Genomic DNA, 23,331 nt, shown 5'->3' with positions numbered 1-23,331 from the left:
CGATGATTGGATCAGGTGCAGAATCGGAGGATCGTGAAAAAAAAAATTTAAATCCCATATGTGATTCAATCATCATGCATGATGCATGATTTTCTGTACCATACGATGCACAAAAAAATTGATCTAGCATATAGTGGCTTTACAATAATTTGCCGATAGTGGCACAGTTTTTGTTTTATATTTTATTATCTTTCACGTGAGCCAAAAAAAAGTATTTAACATGTACACATGCCTATCAATTTTGATATATCTTATCATCAAATTTAGATTTTTGATTTATGACATAGGTAAAAAATAGAATAAAAAATAAAAATAAATAAATAAATAAATAATAAAATTTTAAGATTTTAATTAAAGCTAAAGGTAATTGACAGCACCATGCTTTCCTCTTCTTCAACATACCCCTAAAATCTTTTTTTTTTTTTTTGATAAAAAGAGGAGCTAAGCTTAATACATTAAAATATAATTACAAACACGTGCATAATGCGTGTTCCAGTAGATTAAGAACACCAATTAACCCAAAATAGATAAATAGATTACGGGCCAATATATAGTAAGCAAGAAGCTTGAGATCCGTATACGATGATTGGGCATGGCTCAAAATCTCCATCACCCGTCCCTTCAACACTACGGATTCTACAACTTTCATTGCACACCATGGCTTGTGAAGCTGAGAATACAAAATGAAGTCTTTGGCCCTGTAGAGTGTGACTATAATCTCTGAATAGATATGATCCTACAGTGAACACCATAGATAGCGGCAAAGAAAATATCTAACATAGATTTGGCCATCAAACCAGCCCCTATAGTATCACCGAGCGTGAGGGTGCCCTAAACCAAGTGCCATTGTATCCTGTGAACTGTATGTGTGCCACTAGATTGAGTTTCTAAGTAACAAAGCAATGAGTTGGAGTAGCATCATCAATTGAAGATCATTAAGGCAGATTTCAAGCGACAACCGCCCGTCTATCATCATCAAGCACTTAGCAGAGTCCATCACCAACAAAGCCATACCGTAAAACAATGGGAAATAGAAGAATCCAAGACAGTGATACAAACCCTAACTTGCACATATAACAAAGTACTCCAAACATGAACAGCATAGTGCCTGCTGAAGAATATTATAAGAAATTGATATAGCACCCAATTACAATAGAAGATTCCATCAAAGTTGCCTTGTGTGTCCTCAAGCTCCTCTTCTTTGACTCACACCATAAATTTCTCACCTGGCATCATATCAAGCAAGAAAATTGAGAACTTAAGGATTGTAGCAATAAATTAATAATATGTGAGAGCCCGTAATGATGTGTATTTGATCACACAACACTTATTTGCTAAGAAGAGCTTGGATATACTCATGCAGAATCAAAGAATCAAAATAAGATCTTCTGGCTAGTCATTTTATAGGAGATTTGAATTGTTGCAGATGGTATGTATTAGAATTGATCAGACCTATAGCTGATATAGATACTACAATGCAGAGATCCTTTTAAGGCTGACTAAATTGATCAGGCCTATGGCTGATATAGACACTATAATGCAGATCTTTTAGAGGCTGACTATAGATCCGACCAACCATGATGCTTATGACTAAAATTTAATTGAAGTTAGACCCTTAACTTGACGATTATACCAGAATTTAAATGAAAGATTAAATAAGGACTCATATATGCATGTATTTAGCCTTGTCTGACTGTGTACTGGACCGACCTTGAATATATATTAAGAGCCAAAAATATTTATAAGGTCAATAATTATTGTACCAATCTTGGCTACAATTGATCAGAAATAAACAAAAGCAAAAACCTAAATTGATTGGAACAAATTAATTTGCAAACTATCCTCCAATAGAAGTTTTGAGTTTCTAACCTAGTAGAAGCACTAGTTTTGACTGCAAGTTGCTGACATCTAAATGTTTCTAGTCTACTATAAGATTTTTTTTTCTTTTCACATATCACTTTTCATATTTGTTTATTTTGGAACTACTTTAGCTAGCCATCTCTTCCATGTTAATTACTATCCACAACCAAATAACCTTATATTTTTATTTTTATAATTCCTCTTATCAGTGAGAAGATTTAATGTTATTCCTTATCAGAAAACTTCATATTCATATCCCAATGTTATGGATGATTTATGAATTACTTCAAAAGCTCCATATATGCAAGCAAGCTTATTGACATATGAAAAATTAAGGTAGAAGAACAAAAGCTTCATATCCAAATACCACAGCTGGTATTGCTGAAGCTTGTTGCAATTAGTATTGCTAAATTCTTTTTTTTCAAAAATAAGCATTTCTAAATTTATATTTTTTTACGTTGAAATATTCATTTTTTGCGTTTCTACAAGTTTGTGAGAATGATATCTCCAAGTATTTAGTTTGTTTTCTTTTCTTTTTTGTTTGAGCCAGTTTTTAGTTATTCTTATTGTAAATATTTAGTTAGCATTGCCTAGTATCCCACTTCTTGAGAAGGGGACCTTCGGCTTGACCTTTCCACTATATATACGTATACTAGAGAAATATTACACTACCATAAATACAGAGAAGGGTTGAGCTGGTTCTTTGGATGATCAAGCCCATCAAAGAAAGAAAGAAAGAAAGAAAGAAAGAAAGAAAAAAAGAAAGATGTGTACATTGTCTGTAGCGTTTTAAAAATACTGTGATGACCCGCACGCGTGCGTGCGGGGATGTTATTAGTCCTCTGCCGATTATTCTTATCGGTTAAAATGCCGTAATTAGTGATTGCATAAGCATTCTCTTCAATCAAAAAAAAAAAAAATCATAAAAGTGATCGAAAAATATCAAGCATAAGCCAAATGACCGATGTTGAACGGTGGGCCTCTGCAAAAAAACTCCTGATTTTTTCAGGACTGCTCTAGAGGTTGTCGGGTCTCTCATCTAGATTCATGTTAACTTAGCAATCTTTTTCAGGAAAAGAGAAAAAATATCTGCATGCGATCTCAAAGAGACTGTTTATAAGAAAACAACGTATAATCAAATTGTAATAATGTACACAATCAAATGATAATAATTGTAAGGACTGTCTACGTGCATGATGCATATCGTAAGTCGCCGTGCAGGCATGTTTCTTGGACGTTGTTTTTGTTACATGCTTTTATGACGAACACCAACATACTGCACCTTGCAAGCTGCTTTGACATCCCCAGTTAAAGCTAATGGATTCGAAATGCAGGTTATCTGCCAGACCCAACGGGCATATGTCGGTCCAAGGCGGAGCCGTCTTTTGTATCGGGATTCAATTGAATTCTCAAATTTTGATGCAATATCTATTATATTTTTAAGATATAAAAATATTATTCAAAAAATTTTATATATATATATTTTTGAATCTCGTAGAATAAAAAATCTTAATTAGCTTAGTTGTTTGAACCCCACCCTCCATCCCTCATGTCTTAAATTTGAATTCTTTTTCTCATTTTTTTCTCTTTTTTCCCTCTTTTCTTTCTCTCTTACATTCAATTAATGTAATATTATTAAATTTATTTTTATTTATTTATTTATTTTAATTTATATATTAAATTTTTAAAATAAAAATTCTGACTACGCCACTATGTCGGCCACTTCATATATCGGCCACTTCATGACAAATCTTACTAGAGCCACTGGCCATGATCCTAATATTCAAGCCATCAAACCCCAACAACGTATCTCCAAGCACCCATCAGTTCCATGCATTGCGTTAGTTCCCAACACAAACAATGAGCTTGCTCTCTGAGACCACTACTTTTCGTAGATTTGCTCATATGGGTATGATATAGTTAATCTCTCTTAAAATTAATGACAATCAGAAGCAAAATAGAAAAGGAGAAAAAGAGGTTTGCTTACTCTTTAATTGAGGTCTTGCACCATAGTGCACGTTGGTAGCTTTGTTATAGTCCAAACCCATTACAACCCACAAAAGTCCAAAACAAAAAAAAAAAAAAAAAAAAATAGAGTTAAACCGGGAAGAAGACTCTCGGTAGGAGTCTTCTTCTCCGGCGAGACCCAGGGACTTTAGGAGTCCTAGGATCCCTCGAAATCTAGGACCCTCTATAAGAAGGTCTCCCCTCTCCTTAGAATCGATCGATCAGCCTCTTCCCTCTCTCCTTCTCTCCGTTTTTCCCGAAGAAGAGCCGCGGGCACAGTTGGGTTTCTCGCCGTGTTTTCTCTCCGATGAGGTTCCAAGAGGCCGAGGTAAGTTCTTCTCTTTTTCCCCTCTTCCTTCCTCTTTCCCCCGTGCGTTTGTGCGCGGTGGCCGGCGATGAACGTCGCCGATTTTTGGTCGGGAAAAGACTCTGTTTTTGGGGCTTATTTTCCGTGAATTTCCGGCGCCGGCGATCAAAATTGACCGCCGGCCATATTTCCTTCGTGACCGGAGGAGATGGCCCCGTCGGCCGCGGTCCGAACGGCCGTTCAAAGCCTGAGGACCAAGAGTCCTCTGTTCCGGCGCGGGAAGAAGAAGAAGAAGAAGGGAAAAAAAAAGAAGAAAAGAAAAAGAAAAAGAAAAAAAAAAGGAGAAGGGGCGGAGAGAGAGAAACTCTCTCTCTCTCTAGATTATAGGATTTATGAAATTAATTTATTAAAAAAATAAAAAAAATAGCAATAAAAAAAAAATTAGGATGTCCATGGATTAATTCGAAAACCTGGATGCTGTCGACGAATTGATCCTTGTGGGGACATTAGATTTTTAATAATTTAGTTATTTTTAATTCGATGAAATTTTGATTTAAAATATGATATTTGACATATCAGGTTCAGAGAAGGATTTTCGAGACCCTTAGAATTTTAGTTTTGATTTTCTTTTGAGGTAAGTAGTGTTTACTTTTACTGAATTTATCTGGTAAATTATAAATTAAATAAATTTATGCATGTTTGTGATTGAAATTATTCATTGAAATAATTGTTAGAATTATTTATGATGAAAGTTAATTATAGAAAATTATTTATTGAATAATGTTATTTGCTGAGCAATTATTATGATGATATATGATCTCAAAGAATGTTATAATTGATTTTACTCGAATATCAATTAATTTTATTATTCTTGAAACTAATATATGAATTGGAAGACAATATGAAATTGACAACCTGACTGTGTTGAGGATCCCGCCAATGGAGGCATATACGTTGGCAATTGACTGTCCTGAGGATTTATGTCGCCAGTGAGACCAGCGACAAGTCGCCAGATAGACCAGCGACAAAACCGCCAGCTAGACCAGCGGTTCCAAGGACTTGGCTGCCAGATGATTCGCAGCCCACCGCAAGCAGATACGCGGTATTATGACCCTGCCACAGGGATAATGTGGTCATAGTCATGGTTGGTAAGAAGAATTTAAGAAATTGATGAATTTAAGAAGAAAAGTATAATTGGAAATTATGATGAATTGACTTTTATATATGATTGACAGTATGAATATGATTTCATGAAATTACATATTGATTTGTGATGCATAGTATTATTTGCCTGATTATTCAGTTAAAGGTATACACTGCTTACTGGACTATTTAGCTCATGATAAGTTTTATGTTTTTCTTACAGATCCAGAAAATTAGCATGATGCGGGATTTCGGTTGGGAGAGCGATTAGAGATGGAGTTAACTCATTGATTTAGAATCTTTCTCAGAATTGATTCAGGACCTTTAGTTTTGTTTTTAGTATTGACTTTGTCAGACAGTTACTTTCTTTTGAACACTTAGTTTTGATTTGTTATTTGAACCAAGGTTTGATTATTGAATGAAGAAAAATTTATTTAACTATTTGTGAAGATATCATGATGAGATGCCTTGCATGCTTATGGAAAAAGTATTCTATAAGTATGCGGCGGTTGCCATGACCCTCGATTCACAATCTCGGGTCGGGGACGTGACAATTAATATGGTATCTGAGCATAAGTAGATAGATAGAGACATATAGAATAAAGTGAGCGAGTGATGGATAGACATTAGGAAATTGAAAGGTTAGTTATGATGATTATGATTTGACCTGTCACAAGTTATAACCTTATTAAGGATAAGTTTTATCTCAAATCTAACATAGGTCAATATGCCTCCACGACGAGCGAGAAATACTCAAGGAGCGGTAGGAGGGACATCAAATCCACTTGGCGATAATACTCCCCAATTAAACAGCGGTACAACTCAGCAGGAGGGAATCCATGATCCTACCGGAAATACTTCGACAGTACAGGAGCCGAACATGACTCAACTAATGCAAACTCTGATCGGAGTAGTTCAAACACAGCAACAGTTACTTCAACAACAACATGCACAGCCACGTCAGCAATTTCCACCAACACCTGGACATGGAGAACATCCGATGCAGAGAAACAATATCGTTGAATTTAAGAAGCTAGCTCCTCCAGCCTTCAAAGGACCATCGAGCCACTGGAAGCAGATAACTGGATTATGAAAATGGAGAAGGCTTTCGCCGTACAAGAATGCCACGATGAAGAGAAGATCTGCTATACAGCATATCTGTTACAAGGCGAGGCATACAACTGGTGGCGTATACTGGAACAAAAATATGAGCACGATGGGATACCACTTACTTGGGAGAGATTTCGAGATGAATTCTTTGACAAGTATTTCCCCCGAAGTATCAGAATACAGAAAGAACAGGAGTTCATTCACCTGAGACAGGGTAACAGATCCGTTGCAGAATATGAAGCCAAATTCACGGAGTTAGCCAAATTTGTTCCGAGACTAGTTGAGATTGAGAAAGACAGAGTACACAAATTTGAAATAGGACTGAAAACAGAAATCAGGAGACAGATTGTACCCTATGAGCTAACTACCTATGCCTCAGTTATAAACAAAGCTCTAATAATTGAGAGAGAAGCTAATGAAGCTCATGCGGAGCGTGAACGGAATCAGAAGAAGAGAAATAGGTTTAGTGGAACTCAAGGACGAAATCAGAACAATAAGGTTCCAGCAAAGAAGCCAGCAACTGATAAGAATCATGAGAATGAGACAGCTAAATGTTCGAGATGTAGCCGAAGAGAGCATGAGACTTCTAATTGCCCATGGAATACTGGTTCGTGTTGTAGATATGGCCAGAAAGGACACAAGATTGCAGATTGCCCGCAGATGGACGAAAATAGATCAACACAAGCAAAGGACGAAGGTCAAAGGCCGAAAACTCAAGAAGAATCTATGCTCTCACACAACAGGATGCTCAGGCCTCCAATGCTGTGGTGACAGGTACCATTCCTGTATCTGGTATTCATGCTTCAGTTTTGTTTGATTCTGGTGCTACACATTCCTTTATATCCACTACTTTTATTAGACAGCATGATATAGGTTGTGAACCCATGAAAACCAAATTATATGTTGAGACATCAGTTGGTGGTATTTTGAGTACCGAAAGTGTGTGCAAGTCTTGTAGTATCAAGATAGGAGAAAGAGAATTACCGACAGATTTGATGGTCCTAGATATGCATGATTTTGATGTCATTCTAGGAATGGATTGGCTGGCTACTTATCATGCCTCTGTGGATTGTCATAGAAAGAGAGTGAACTTTCACATACCGAAGAATTAACTTTTAGTTTTGATGGAAGTACAGGAACCACCCCTCCACGTATTATTTCACTCGAACAAGCTAGACAGATGATAAGAAAGGGATGTAGAGGTTACCTAGTATCAATAAAGAATAAAGAACATGATGAATTGAAGTTACAGGATATTCCTATCGTAAATAAATTTTTGGATGTATTCATTGATGATTTAGTCGGATTACCCCCAGATAGAGAACTTGAATTTACTATTGAGTTGGCACCCAATACCAGTCCGATTTCTAAAGCTCTTATAGAATGGCCCCTATGGAGTTAAAGGAGTTAAAAGATCAATTACATGATTTATTGGATAAAGGTTTTATACGGCCTAGTGTATCTCCTTAGGGAGCTCCAGTCTTATTTGTGAAGAAGAAAGATGGTAGTATGAGACTCTGTATCGACTATAGAGAGTTGAATAAAAATACTATCAGAAATAAGTATCCTCTACCTCGAATTGATGATTTGTTTGATCAGTTGCAAGGTGCACAAGTCTTTTCTAAAATTGATCTTCGTTCAGGGTATCATCAGTTAAAAATCAAAACAGAGGACATACCAAAGACGGCATTTAGAACTCGTTATGGACATTATGAATTTTTAGTGATGCCTTTTGGGTTAACCAATGCTCCAGCAGCCTTTATGGATTTAATGAACAGAATATTCAATCTTATCTTAATAAATTTGTTGTCGTATTTATTGATGATATCTTGATATATTCTAGAAGTAAATTGGAGCATGAAGAGCATTTACGGTGTGTACTACAAATATTGAGGAAAGAAAAGCTTTATGCCAAATTTAAGAAGTGTGAATTTTGGTTGGACAAAATAGCCTTTTTAGGACACATCGTATCTAAAGATGGAATTTCTGTGGATCTAGCAAAAGTGGAAGCTGTGATGCAGTGGAACAGACCTACAAATATTTCTGAGATTCGAAGTTTTCTGGGAATGGCAGGATATTACAGACAATTTGTAGAAGGATTTTCTCGCATAGCTGCACCTCTGACTCGTCTTACTCAAAAAGGGGTTAAATTCGAGTGGTCTGAAGATTGTGAACAGAGTTTCCAAGAATTAAAATAATGATTAGTGTCAGCCCCTATCCTTACTATACCAACAGGAGATGAAGGTTTCACAATATATAGTGATCATCTAAAAAGGGACTCGGCTGTGTATTAATGCAACATGGTAAGGTAGTAGCCTATGCCTCAAGACAATTGAAACCATATGAACAAAATTATCCGACACATGATTTGGAATTAGCGCAGTGATTTTTGCCCTAAAAATTTGGAGACATCACTTATACGGTGTGCAGTGTGAAGTGTTTACAGATCATAAGAGCTTGAAGTACATTTTTACACAGAAAGAATTAAACATGAGACAGAGAAGGTGGTTAGAACTATTAAAGGATTATGATTTAACAATCCATTATCATCCGAGAAAAGCTAATGTTGTTGCTGATGCCCTTAGTAGAAAATCTGTGGGAAATTTGGCGGTTTTAATCACACACCAAAGTCAATTGTTAAAGGATATAAGAAAATTGAAATTAGACATCCGAAAATATGACTCAACAGTATGGTTAGCCAACATGAGGGTTCAGCCAACACTCATTGAAAGAATTTCAGTTGCCCAGAATAATGATCCACAACTAATGAAAATAAGAAATTCAGTGGAAGCTGGTGTTCAATCTGAATTCAAGATACATGAAGACGGTTCGTTAAGGTTCGACAACAGGATTTGCGTACCCAATGATTCAGCACTCAAGCATGAAATACTTCAGGAGGCACATCAGACCGATTATACAGTTCATCCGGGAGGTACCAAGATGTATAGAGACTTAAAAGAAATGTACTGGTGGAATAATATGAAGAGAGAAATCGCTCAATTCATGGCTCAATGTTTGGTGTGTCAACAAGTTAAAGCTGAACATCAGAGACCTGCGGGACTACTTCAACCTCTTGATATTCCAGTTTGGAAGTGGGAACATATCACTATGGATTTTGTATCTGGACTACCAAAGACTCCAGTAAAAATGATGCAGCCTGGGTGATTGTGGACCGATTGACAAAGTCTGCACACTTTCTACCAATTAGAGTTGGATTTACCTTGGAAAGACTAGCAAAGTTGTATATGAAAGAAATTGTAAGGCTACATGGAATTCCAGTGACCATCGTATCGGATCGAGACACCAGATTTGTATCACAGTTCTGGAAGAGCTTACACAAGACATTAGGAACAAAATTGAACTTCAGTACAGCCTTTCATCCACAGACTGATGGTCAGTCAGAGAGAACTATTCAGATCTTAGAAGATATGTTGAGAACTTGTATTTTGGATATGAAGAGTTCATAGGATGAGCATCTACCTTTGATTGAGTTCGCTTACAATAACAATTATCAGGCTAGCATTGGTATGGCACCTTACGAAGCTTTATATGGTAGAAGATGTCGGTCACCGATTCACTGGGATGATGTCGGTGAGCGAAGAATATTGGGTCCCGAACTTGTTCAACAAGCAGTCGAGAAGATTCAATTAATTAAAGATCGACTTCGGGCAGCACAAAGCAGACAGAAAAGCTATGCAGACAACAGGAGACGGAAATTAGAATTTCAAGTCGGTGACCATGTGTTTCTCAAAGTATCTCCTTCAAAAGGAATCTCAAGATTTGGCATTCGTGGCAAATTAAATCCTAGATATGTGGGTCCGTTTGAGATTTTGGAAAGAATTGGTGAGGTGGCTTATCGACTTGCCTTACCCCCTTCACTTGCAGGAGTACATAATGTTTTTCATGTTTCTATGTTAAAGAAATATTTACCAGATCCAAGTCATATTGTGGAACTTGAACCAGTACAAGCCAGAAGGATCTAACATATGAAGAATACCCGATACGGATCGTAGACCGTAAAGAACAGGTGCTGAGACGTCGCAACATTCCTTATGTCAAGGTACAGTGGAGCCGACATTCAGAAAGAGAAGCTACTTGGGAGCTAGAGGAAGAAATGAAGCAAAAATATCCCCAGCTCTTCGAGACTACAGGAATGAAAAATTTCGAGGATGAAATTTCTTTTTAGGGATGAAGAATGTTATAGCCCAAACCCATTACAACCCAAAAAGCCGAAAACGAAAAAAAAAAAAAAACAGAGTTAAACCGGGAAGAAGACTCCCGGTAGGAGTCTTCTTCTCCGGCGAGACCCAGGGACTTTAGGAGTCCTAGGATCCCTCGAAATCCTAGGACTCTCTATAAGAAGGTCTCCCCTCTCCTTAGAATCGATCGATCAGCCTCTTCCCTCTCTCCTTCTCTCCGTTTTTCCCAAAGAAGAGCCGCGGGCACAGTTGGGTTTCTCGCCGTGTTTTCTCTCCGACGAGGTCCCAAGAGGCCGAGGTAAGTTCTTCTCTTTTTCCCCTCTTCCTTCCTCTTTCCCCCGTGCGTTTGTGTGCGGTGACCGGCGATGAACGTCGCCGATTTTTGGTCGAGAAAAGACTCTGTTTTTGGGGCTTATTTTTCATGAATTTCCGGCGCCGGCGATCAAAATTGACCGCCGGCCATATTTCCTTCGTGACCGGGGGAGATGGCCCCGTCGGCCGCCGGCCTCCGCCATGGCAGCCGCGGCCCGAACGGCCGTTCAAAGCCTGAGGACCAAGAGTCCTCTGTTCCGGCGCGGGAAGAAGAAGAAGAAGGAAAAAAAAAAGAAGAAAAGGAAAAGAAAAAAAAAAGGAGAAGGGGCGGAGAGAGAGAAACTCTCTCTCTAGATTATAGGATTTATGGAATTAATTTATTAAAAAAATAAAAAAAATAGCAATAAAAATAAAAAAAATTAGGATGTCCATGGATTAATTCGAAAACCTGGATGCTGTCGACGAATTGATCCTCGTGGGGACATTAGATTTTTAATAATTTAGTTATTTTTAATTCGATGAAATTTTGATTTAAAATATGATATTTGACATATCAGGTTCAGAGAAGGATTTTCGAGACCCTTAGAATTTCTAGTTTGAATTTTCTTTTGAGGTAAATAGTGTTTACTTTTACTGAATTTATCTGGTAAATTATGAATTAAATAAATTTATGCATGTTTGTGATTGAAATTATTCATTGAAATAATTGTTAGAATTATTTATGATGAAAGTTAATTATAGAAAATTATTTATTGAATGATGTTATTTGCTGAGTAATTATTATGATGATATATGATCTCAAAGAATGTTATAATTGATTTTACTCGAATATCAATTAATTTTATTATTCTTGAAAATAATATATGAATTGGAAGACAATATGAAATTGACAACCTGACTGTGTTGAGGACCCCGCCAATGGGGGCATATACGTTGGCAATTGACTGTCCTGAGGATTTATGTCGCCAGTGAGATCAGCGACATGTCGCCAGATAGACCAGCGACAAAACCGCCAGCTAGACCAGCGGTTCCAAGGACTTGGCTGCCAGATGATTCGCAGCCCACCGCAAGCAGATACGCGGTATTATGACCCTGCCACAGGGATAATGTGGTCATAGTCATGGTTGGTAAGAAGAATTTAAGAAATTGATGAATTTAAGAAGAAAAGTATAATTGAAAATTATGATGAATTGACTTTTATATATGATTGACAGTATGAATATGATTTCATGAAATTACATATTGATTTGTGATGCATAGTATTATTTGCCTGATTATTCAGTTAAAGGTATACACTGCTTACTGGGCTATTTAGCTCATGATAAGTTTTATGTTTTTCTTACAGATCCAGAAAATTAGCATGATGCGGAATTTCGGTTGGGAGAGCGATTAGAGATGGAGTTAACTCATTGATTTAGAATCTTTCTCAGAATTGATTCAGGACCTTTAGTTTTGTTTTTAGTATTGACTTTGTCAGACAGTTACTTTCTTTTGAACACTTAGTTTTGATTTGTTATTTGAACCAAGGTTTGATTATTGAATGAAGAAAATTTTATTTAACTATTTGTGAAGATATCATGATGAGATGCCTTGCATGCTTATGGGAAAAGTATTCTATAAGTATACGGCGGTTGTCATGACCCTCGATTCACAATCTCGAGTCGGGGGCGTGACAAGCTTTGACAAGAGACTCCAGAGGACCGCTCTCGAGCTCTCTTTCAGAATTACAAACCCACGAGCTCGGTGTCGTTGCTGGGGTCGGTGCATCCATATTCTGGACTTGCTTCGCTTCCATGGCGCTTCCTCTCTTGTTCCATAGAACTCCTGCACTTGCCGCTACCGCTATACTGAAACAAATAAATAACAAGTTCAACACAGCCCTTGCAGAGGAGTAGATCGCATTGGTGTTGTGGTCGATTGGGTGGATGTAGCAACGTGTGAGGATGCCAATAAGCACAAGAAACACAACAGAAGAGGACGACACTATTGCTCCCAACCAAAACCAGCGATTGGGACCGAGGATAGGAGAGATGGGCGCGTCCGAAGGAATGGGCTTGAACCATAGTGTTCGAATGATCTTTCCGGCATCACCGGCTGGAGCTTTTTCTCTCGTGACGAAAGCTTCCACTCGTAGCCGCAGGCGGGAGAGGTTGGAGACACTGCCTGATGCTGGGAGGAGGAGATCAAGCATGGTGAGGTCGGCTGAGGTCTTGAAGGCACAAATGAGGAGAACGCTTGGAGTTGGACTGTTGAGATTCGTGCTCCAGTGGATAAGCTCTCGGATTGTCGAGATGAAAGGGGTTATTCCACTGCCACCGCTCACCATTTTAGGGGAATCAAACCTAAGAGGATGAGAAATTTTCGGGTTAGTGATATACTATTGGCTCCATGCTGCTAATCTTTTCACAAGTTAGCTTACATATATGCCTTAGTAAGTCCATTGAAGTAGGACCGTAAGGCCCTTCAATTGAAACATCCGAGCGATCATTGGGACAGGGCGAGGAGAGTTTTGGTACAACTTCTGCGTCCAGCTTCCTCCTTTCTTGATGATGATGATGCTCAGCTTGTCCGGTTCTAAGGGGTTTTTTTTTTTTTTTTTTAGGGAAATAAAGAGGAAATGAGGTCCTTTTCTCTTGTGATAATATTTGTTGGATGAATATCTAGACAGGATACCATCTTTCAAGATCTTTTTGGTATTGCACGATGCAGTAGGAAGAAAGAAAAAATAAAATAAAAAATAATCAAAATATGTAGATCAACCAAAAAAAGATTCACCTCCACAGGACATGCAAACTTCACTATGAGAAAAAAAAATTTATAAGAGAAGATCTCACTCTCAACTCTCGTATATTCAATTTCTCCCTCACAGAAAGTTCTCCCTCACAAAAAGCTCTCTCTCTAAGAAGATCCCCTGAATCCTTGAAGCAACCGTTGTCCGCTATCCAGAAATCTCTTTGGAGCTTCTCCTCTCAGCGCCACACCTTCCCTCTCTTCATGAGATTCGATTTTTCATGCGAAGCCGTCTGCGCCTGCGTCCATGAGACTAACAGGCCATTATGCATCCTGCTATTCACGTACAGGCCCTTTTAAAGTGCTTAAAACCTAATTAGAACTTGTTTAGGAAACCAAATTAGACCCAATCAAGCCCATAAAAACTTCCCAGCTATTAGATTGAGACTGGGATCAACCCATGCCCTCCGATCGCATGCTGATCCACGGAATAGTACTGTGGACCATGAAAAATATATGAAAAACGCCCACGCGGTCCACACGGTGGACTGTGCACTGTCCGATCCACCGTGGACCGGGCAACGGGCCTCACAATGGGGCGCTGGGCCTAGGCCGTGCCCCCCGCACGCAGGCCTGGGCCGGCCCACGCGCCCATGCGCTCAGACCTAGGCCGGGCTCTCCCACTGGGCCGTGCCTTGCGCGTGCCTAACCCGCACGCTGTCGCACGCACTGTCTTGCGCTGCCGTGCCGCCGCCAGCCACTGGCGGTCTTCCACCGCCCTGAGTTCCGTGCCAACTTCAAACGCGCATATCTTCTCAGTTCGAGCTTCATTTTGAATAATCTTAATCTCGTTGGACTCCATTTTTTGTCGCAGACTTCGCTGTGGGCTTAATGTGGATCGAATCTCGAGGTATCAAATTCTAACAATCTCCATCTTCGACTCGATATTCGGCCTCCTCCTAATTCTGAGAGCTTCTGTATCTCTTCGCCCCCATGCCCTGGGACAATCGTCTGCTGATCATGGATGGGCAAATATGAGAGTCGAGCCAGGCCACTCGATTCCATCTCCATTGTATGCTGTGCTCCTCATGATCTAAGACCTACTCAGAGCATCATCCTACAGCAATAGGAATCTCACCTTGTGACGTCGCTTCTCGTCCTCCCGAGTCTCCTGTCTCGTGCCCAATCCACCTCCACCTGGAGCTCCACCTCGCTCTGGGCTCCTCCTGGCTCCTGAAGCTCCACCTCGCACTGGGCCTCCCGTCAGGTAACAATGTCCTCTCCTCTCCTTCTTCTCCTCGAAAATAATCCTATCACCGCATAGTACCTTTAGAATTCCTTCACCAGCTACTGTCCTGTAGCCTCTCGAATCCAGTCTGCTCAGTGAGATAAGATTTCTCCTGAAATCGAGTATTTATCAGGCCTCTCTCAATCTCCTCACGCACCATCATGCATCCTCCAGCTGACCATCCCGATGCCTCTGATCGCACAGCTCGATCCATCCGGCAGATAAATAGTACCCTCACTGTTCTCCAAAGAGTCCAACTACTCCTCTCTGCAATATACATGATGGATGCATGCAGAATCTAATATCCACTGCTGGGAAGAAGTAGATACCTCATCAAATATCTTCAGGATATCTCCCTCTGAATCGCTACTGGCTGTCGCCATAGCAACCATCGTCCGATCTTTGAGTTGAGAGCAATCTTTGACTAGATGCCCCAACTCGTCACACCGGTAACACATGGTTTTACTCAAGTCCCTCCTGGATTTGGACTGCCCTCGTCACGATCTCCTGTCGCTCCGTCTATCACCTCCTGCTCCTCCAGAAGCCACCAAAGCTGAGCTACCGCTATCTGGGCTCGAAGCTGGATTCTTCCTCCTGAGAACCTCATTCTGAAGTATCACCACGGTAACCTCGTCCATCTTGATAGTGCTCTTCCCCACTAGAAGAGTAGTCATCAAGGACTCGTACGAAGGTAGAAGCGATGCTAGCAAAACCAGCACCCTGATCTTCTCTTCAACATTTTCACCAATATTGAGGAAGTCGGTGAGAAACTTCTGGAAGTGACTTAGATGCTCCTGTACGCTCTATCCCTCAATCATCCATAGCTGGTAGAACTGCCTCCAGAGAAAAAGAGTGTTAGTGAGAGACTTCGTCATATACAACTCCTCGAGCTTCGACCACAGCACCGTCGGAAAAGTCTCGTTAAGCACATGGATCACCACCTCATCCGCTAGGTACATACGGATGGTACTCACCGTCTGCATCCGTAGCTATTTCCAATCCTGCACCTCAATGGTGATCGGCTTCTCCTCGCACAAGAGAGCATTGATCAACCTCTGCTGGATGAGCACGTCCTTCACCCTTGCCTGCCACAAGGAGAAATTGCTCTTTCCATCAAACTTGTTGATCTCTATCTTCATTGATCCTGTCTTCTCCATCTTCAATCATACTCACCACCACTGCAATCTACGTTCTTGTACCACTTCACTTTGATACCACTTGTTGGGTGAATATCTGGCCAGGACACCATCTCCCAAGACCTTTTCGGTACTGCGCAATGCAGCAAGAAGAAAGAAGAAATAAAATAGAAAACAATCAAAATACGTAGATTAGCCAAAAAAGAACTCGTCTCCACAGAATATGCAAACTTCACTATGAGAAAAGAAATTTTACAAGAGGAGATCTTACCCTCAACTCTCGTACACCCAATTTCTTCCTCATAGGAAGTTCTCCCTCACAAAAAAGCTCTCTCTCTAGGAAGACCCCCCTGAACCCTTGAAGCAACCGCTGTTCGCTGTCCAAAAGCCTCCTTGAAGCTTCTTCTCTCAGTGCGGTGCCTTCTCTCTCTTCACAGGATTCGATTTTCTACGCGAAGCCATCTGTGTCCACATCCACGAGACCAACAGGCCACTATGCATCCTGTTGTTCACGTACAGGCCCTTTTAAAGGGCTTAAAACCCAATTAGAACTCGTTTAGGAATCCTAATCAGGTCCAATCAAGCCCATAAAAGCTTCCCAACCATTGGATCGAAATCAGGATCAGCCCATATCCTCCGATCACACGTCGATCCATAGAATAGTACCGTGGACCGCAAAAAATGCGTGAGAAATACCCACGTGGTGGACTGTGCACCGCCCGATCCACCATGAACCGAGCAACGGGCCTCACAGCGGGGCACTGGGCCTGGGCTGCGCCCCCGCATGCGCGGGCCTGGGCCGGCCCATGCACCCGAGCCTGGGCCGGGCTCGCCCGCTAGGCTGCACCTTGCGCGCGCCCAGCCTGCACACTAGGCCGCGCCGCCGACGGTTCTCCGCCGCCCCAGATTTCAAGCCAACTTCAAACGCGCATATCTCCTCCATCCGAGCTCCATTTTGAATAATCTTAGTCTCGTTGGACTCCGTTTTTTGTCGCGGACCTCGCTGTAGGCTCAATATGGATCAAATCTCAAGACATCAAATTCTAATAATATTATATACTAAATATAGATACAACCTAACGGGCACTCTGAGATGTTGGAGGGAACAAAAGAAAACACCCCTCTCCTCAGTGAGACCATTCCCATCAAGGTGTACAAAAATCTATACAAAGTTGTTTCGTGCCCGTAGAAATACACGATTGAAAGGGGATTGCCCTACAAATGTCCCATCACCCAAGGAGTTCAGTTCATGCAAAGGAAAAAACTTAAGAATACTTGACCCTCTTAGTATCCATGACTCTCAACCGAACTTGTGAGGTGGCTCAAGCTTCCTTCCACCAACATAAAAATCAACCAGAATGAATATGGATGATGTTGGCATCAGTAAAAGATTGTTACTGATTCATTGGGGTTTGGGATAAATGGAGCGTTGAGTGGGAAACAACGCTGGAATTGCTTGTGCAACCGGTTGAGGAGGAGGAATGTAGCTCTTCCCCTTGGGTATTTTTGGTCCAATCTTTTATCAAAAATAATATGGTCCGAACAATCTCATTAGGGGTAATAGCTTCAGCTTGGAATAATCTGTTGTTTCTTTCTTTCCGAAGAGACCATAATGTAACAGAAACGATGCCTGTCGGTGTTCTAGTTTTCATTGAACTACATTGCTTCTGTATCCATTCATCCCAGAGGTGATCAATGCTAAGTAAAGGATCAGAGGTGTAGCCGTGTATAATTCCTTTCCATACCTCTGCAGAGTAGGTGCAATGAATAAATGTATGATCAATTGATTCACTATTAGAATAGCAAAATGAGCATCTGCTAGGACCATACAAACCCTTTCCTTTCTAGAGTTTCAGCAGTAAGTATCTTACGGTGATAACACAGCCAATTAAACAGTTTATTTTTCTCCGAAATTGGAAGCTTCCAAATAGTCCTACCGGACTATGAAACCACTCCTCCATGGACGATAAATCTGTAACAAGCCGATGCTGAATACATTTGTCTAGGGAACCATTTTCAGAGTCTTTTGTCTTCCAGTGTCAATAATCTGAAGTTATGTAGCAGGTTTGTTAACTTCTGATGATTGGACTGAGCTGCTAGATGAACGATGCTTAGAAAATTCTGTGACCAGTCGTCTTTGTTAAAGAAGGAAGCAACCGTACAGTTCTTGTTTAATGCTAAGCAGAATAATGTAGGGAAAACTGTTTTGAGATTAGGATCGGTAATCCAGTTGTCAAACCAAAACAAAGTGTGCTGACCAGTGCCAACCTGAACATATTGGAGCCATACACTGGATAAAGTTTATGAATACATCTTGGAATTCCAAACAGTCGCTTCTTTTAGGTTTCCATATGGTACGTATAAGTCTTATATTATGCCTCTTGGGTTACAGTGATGAACTTGTATAAGAATATTCGAAGGAATAAGGATCATATTGCATCTATATAAATTCTTATATTGAACCATTTTGGATGTGGCCAAGAAATGAATGAAAATATTAATGAGTATTCTCTTTTATCATCTCATATTCATCCCCTCAAATATTCCGTTAGCTACCACCAATAATATACTATACAATTTCTCAATGCCCTTCAGAAACCACAGACAAAAAGAAGTAAAATAATTCCCAAAGGCCGTTAAACCTCCTTAACAAGTCTTTTATTCTCTATGTATAAAACCCAGATTACGGCGTAAAGATTAACAGGACCGACATGCCTAAACACTAGTTTAGATTAATATAAAGGAGATGGGCCATGCTACCACAAATCTCCTGCATATGTGTGATCCAAAAATTATTTATTTCAGGAAAAAAAAAGAAACGTATACAGATATTTGATAACATATGATGTAGAGAGAAACATTTTAGTGTTGTCTGCATCAGTTCTTCTTCGTTATAAGATACCTCATCAATCTGGTTGGTGACAGCCCAATCCATGTGAAGTGAAGAGAATCATGACAATGTGCCCAAGCCAAACATGATACTTGATGCTGGACTGAGAGGTAAGGCCGACGGTTGGCAAGAGCGAAGAAAATCGTGCAACTGGGAATAAGAGGAAAGCATAGCAGAGATTCTCAAAAAACCCTAGCCGTTGGGCTGTACTTTCCAACTTGGATTGCCACCTACATTTATCACATATCCTAGTAAGATTAGAATATATATAGTGGTCATTAATTAATTAAAACAAATGAATGCTTACTAGTATTAAGTGGTAATTAGAATATGGTGGCAATTAATTAATTAAAACAAATCAATGTTTACTAGTATTGAGTGGTAATTACAATATAGTGGCAATGAATTCGTTAAAACAAATGAACGCTTACTAGTATTGAGTGGCAACAAGACACAATTTCCCGCCTTCATTAGCAGCACCGTGAAGGTTGGAGAAACCAATCTTAGGTACATGGAGAAGGACCAGATGAGGAGAGCCAGAAACATAAAGCAAAAGGATAACTGTATACCCGAAACTATTCCGAAATGGCCACCTCACAATCACAGGTTTATTCCATACTGCTAGTCGGCGAATGAAACTACCTCTGCCATCACAAAGTTTGCAAGAGAAATATCTAATCAATTAATCCTTGAAGCCTAATTTATCCATCGATTGCCTTCCTAACAAAATGACCCTGCAAAATCTTCTTTTCTATAACTCAATGCAGAGTCCCTAGCAAGTCAAATGGATAAATGCGCACACTTTAGTTTCTACCAAAGAGTACCACCATTATTGGCGAATCTAGCCTCTGAATTCTGCTGCTTCCCTTTAGGAGGTGCAGACAGATGCAACCAAGAACAAAAATGAAAAGGATGGGAAATGTGAAGATTAACATGTTCGCCCCTGAAGTTGATCAAACACATGATCTTAATGAAGACTTCAGAGGGAAAATTAAAAAAGTGGCTAGCACGACAGCTCCAGAACTAAAGCACGTAACACACGCCAATAACCTTGTATTCCGAAATAAGTCGAGCTGGTATTTGCCCGGAGCTTTGGCAAACCAGTTGTATTTGTAGGTTTTTGTGGCGGTATCATAGTCCACATCATCAACCACCCCACAAACACCAAACCCATAACCAGCTTCATCGCTTTTAGGACCAACCCAATCTCCTCATGGTGAGAACGAGAGCCTCCCACTACTTCGTCCATATCTTCTTCTAACATCTCCGCTTCTTCTTTTGAGGCCTCGCCCCCACACGAATGCCTCCTTAATTTATAAAGGCGAAGGAGATAAAGCGGGAAGAATCCACCTGCGTTGCTTTGCACACCATTCAGAGGTCCACAGCTGCATTGCCACCTCTAATGATTGGCACATCTGATTGTATGTATTCAGCCGATTGCATTCAGCTGGTTGTATTCGGTGGATAGGCACAGCTGGTTATATTTAGCATATTGTAAACAGGATTAGCACACTTGCACTGCTATGTACGTCCCCCGCTCCCATAAATCATCCCATCTCCTATGTTTTTTTATACTTTGTCCTCATTCGGTGACCTTTGAATTAAAGGAAGCAAGATTCATGAGGGACACTTAGATCATCAATCTATATTTAATTCGTTGCTATCGCTTATTTTTTCGTTCTTAAACTCATTCTCTGGATATGACAAGTACGTGCCCTGGCGCGTGGGCGAGTGGCCAGGCGCGGTGGCCACGAGCCAGCCACGCTCCAGCGCACGCTGCAAGCGCGGGCCCCGGTCGGGCCAACTCGCGTTGGTATGCCGAGTGGGTTCAGGTCCGTAAAGATACATGTTCTTGAATATGTTCTCCACCCAAACCCAGCTGGCGTTTTCTGTTCGGAAAATTATTAGGACTAGTTCGGTTTGCTCGAAGGATTTTTTTTTCCTGAAAAATTATTTTTGAAAAATATAAAATTTATAAATATATTTTTGAAAAAATTATATAAAATATCTATTATATTTTTAATAAATGTGAGATCATATATTTTTGCTTCCAAACTTTATATAAATATTAATATAAATATTATATTAATATAATATTAATATAATATAATATAATATTAGACAATACTAATATATCTATATTGATATAATATTAATATTTAATAAATAAATTTATTAATATAGATATTAGTATAATATTAAGATAGATGTTATCTTATATTATATTAATATTTATGAGGACAACATTAAAAATATATTTTTTGAAAAGAAAAAAAGGTCATCAATTCTCTGAGAAGTCCTGAAATCCACCTCCTCCTCCAATTTATACTTTTCATGAAATATAAAAAATATATTTTCTTTGAAAAAACTTAATTTTTATATATATATATATTTTTTAATTTCAATCAAACGAGAAGACTCTCTTTCATTTTTCAAAAATTGCCACTTCTCACAAATTAAATGAGTCGTTAATGTACATCCGTGAAGCAAGTGCCATGTAATCATTCTCGACCACTTTTACGCAAGCCAGACATATTGGCTTATATTTTATATTATATGGCATCATAAGCCACTTGATGGCAAGATATCATTTTGTAAGCATTACATATAATCTTAAAATAAATGTAAATATCATGCAAAAATAGGGAAAGAGAACGTGAGTAATATGATCCTCAGTAGGCACTATATAAGTGATGCAGCCTAAAATCGACCTAAATTTCAATAGGACTCTTATTTTTCAATTGATCTGGATCAAGAAAACCAAACAGTAGTCTTCTATTTCACTCTTAAAGAGTTCAATCCTAGTGGGATGAGAACACTGGGACTGAACTCCCCAATTGTAAAAGAAGGCAACACTTTTCTTTTCTGTTTTTAAGTATCTATTTTTTGGTATAGAACTTTTTAAGCATCTATAAAGGAAGGCCTGTCTATAAAGAACTCCTCGAAGCACTGACTGACCTAAATATTGAATGTGTCCCTTGGATAGCGAACCTCGATCGATTGGGGAAACTAATTTCAGTTTTTCCTTTTTGCCCATAAATTTCAAATGATACAATCTGACTTGGTGCTCATTGGACCACAAATGCATCTGGAACTCATTAGACCCATTCTCATTCTAACATCATGATAGGCCAAGGAGCATTCCATCAACAGTGTAAAATTTTTTAAAGGTTTCGAGAGTATCATTTATTTTATAGGAAGAAAAAGAACAATTCTCCATCCTTCTCAAGTGCTTGAATTGAACCACCGGCAATGAACTTAGAAAGTTTGGATTGTTTCAATGCATGGGATACAAGCAGATGCAAGGAATATCCCAACAATGACTATATAAGGGCATTACCTAAAAGGAAGACTACATAAGAGCATCCTCCCCTTACTTAAAATTAAAATTACTTTGATATAATACCAACCAAAATAAAAAATTTGCATAAGCGCATAAAAGAGTAAATGAGAGCATCCTGTGGCTCTAGCTTCGATCCACCCTTCAACCATGAGCAACTACCATGGTTACCGTTCTTATCTCATCCAACAACAGCTCCATCTCTCTCCTGCATACGCCACTATCACCAGCTAAAGCTGATGGACTCGAAGTGCAAATTTTTAGCAAGACCTGATGAACACACAGCAGCAACATCGTGACGCAGCGCACTCGGGCCACTCGCCATGACTCCGATGTTCGAGCCATCAAGCTCCGACAGCATCTCTGCAAGCCCAAAACACAGCAATGTCAAAATGGTAACGAGGTTTTGTCTCTAGCTAGTAACAAAAGGGCAGTTCAACAGAAAATCTTACTCTTGACATTAGGCCTTTCCCCATAGTGCAGCCTGGTAGCTTTGACAATGGACTCCTGAGGGACACTCTCCAGCTCTCGATCTCCATTATAAAAGTACGAGCTAGGTGTACCCGACATTGATGCATCCATATTCTGAATTTTCTTTGCCTCCACAGTGCTTCTTCTCTTGTTCCACAAAACGGCTGCACTAGCTGTGATAGCTATGCAGGCACATATGAGCAACATGTTTAAGGAGGACCTTGCAGCATAGGAGAATATTCTACCGGTATTATGATCGATTGGATATATGTAGTAACGGGTCAGGATGCCCATGAGCACAAGAAAGGCAACAAAAGAAGATGAGATTATTGCACCCAACCAAAGCCATCCGTTGGGCCCAAGAACGGGGGCAACGGGCAGGTCTGAAGAGAATGGCTTGAAGCAAACTGTTTGGATATGCTTATGAGCATCAGAAGCAGGAAGTTTCTCTCTTGTGATGAAGGCCTCTATCCGTAGCTGCAGGCGGGAAAGGTCAGAGGCATTGCTAGAGATAGGGAGGAGGAGATCAAGCATCGTG

General features: G+C 39.8%; 2 protein-coding genes across 2 annotated transcripts in view; both read right to left on the bottom strand.

Annotated features, from left to right (window-relative positions):
• Window positions 1-20,485, bottom strand: part of LOC105043532 (ferric reduction oxidase 2-like) — a 61,322-nt gene extending 40,837 nt beyond the window's left edge. The window contains 11 exon segments of the mRNA XM_073256047.1: window positions 3,138-3,221; window positions 3,591-3,670; window positions 3,848-3,886; window positions 12,613-13,280; window positions 13,366-13,447; window positions 13,450-13,512; window positions 18,332-18,382; window positions 19,016-19,212; window positions 19,431-19,575; window positions 19,797-19,925; window positions 20,033-20,485. Coding sequence (XP_073112148.1) covers window positions 3,138-3,221; window positions 3,591-3,670; window positions 3,848-3,886; window positions 12,613-13,280; window positions 13,366-13,447; window positions 13,450-13,512; window positions 18,332-18,382; window positions 19,016-19,212; window positions 19,431-19,575; window positions 19,797-19,925; window positions 20,033-20,246 — 1,752 coding nt within the window. The 5' untranslated portion in view covers window positions 20,247-20,485.
• Window positions 20,486-22,545: 2,060 nt separating this feature from the next.
• Window positions 22,546-23,327, bottom strand: LOC105043304 (ferric reduction oxidase 4-like). Its single transcript, XM_073256046.1, has 2 exons — window positions 22,775-23,327; window positions 22,546-22,685 (listed from the first exon to the last, which is right to left on the bottom strand). Exons 1-2 carry the CDS (start codon window positions 23,325-23,327, stop codon window positions 22,546-22,548), a joined length of 693 nt encoding a protein of 230 aa, XP_073112147.1.
• Between the last annotated feature and the right edge of the window lie 4 nt (window positions 23,328-23,331).

Source organism: Elaeis guineensis, chromosome 4 (genome assembly GCF_000442705.2).
Source record: "Elaeis guineensis isolate ETL-2024a chromosome 4, EG11, whole genome shotgun sequence".
In the NCBI taxonomy this organism is placed as follows: domain Eukaryota; kingdom Viridiplantae; phylum Streptophyta; class Magnoliopsida; order Arecales; family Arecaceae; genus Elaeis; species Elaeis guineensis.
This window is presented reverse-complemented; position numbering and strand designations above follow the sequence as displayed.

Bases quoted from the DNA above. Each gene is read 5' to 3' on its own strand.
- LOC105043304 (XM_073256046.1), bottom strand. From the start codon at position 23,327: ATGCTTGATCTCCTCCTCCCTATCTCTAGCAATGCCTCTGACCTTTCC. The intron at 22,686-22,774 runs GTAAGATTTTCT...TTGGGCTTGCAG, and splicing joins GGAAAGGCCTAATGTCAAGA to AGATGCTGTCGGAGCTTGAT.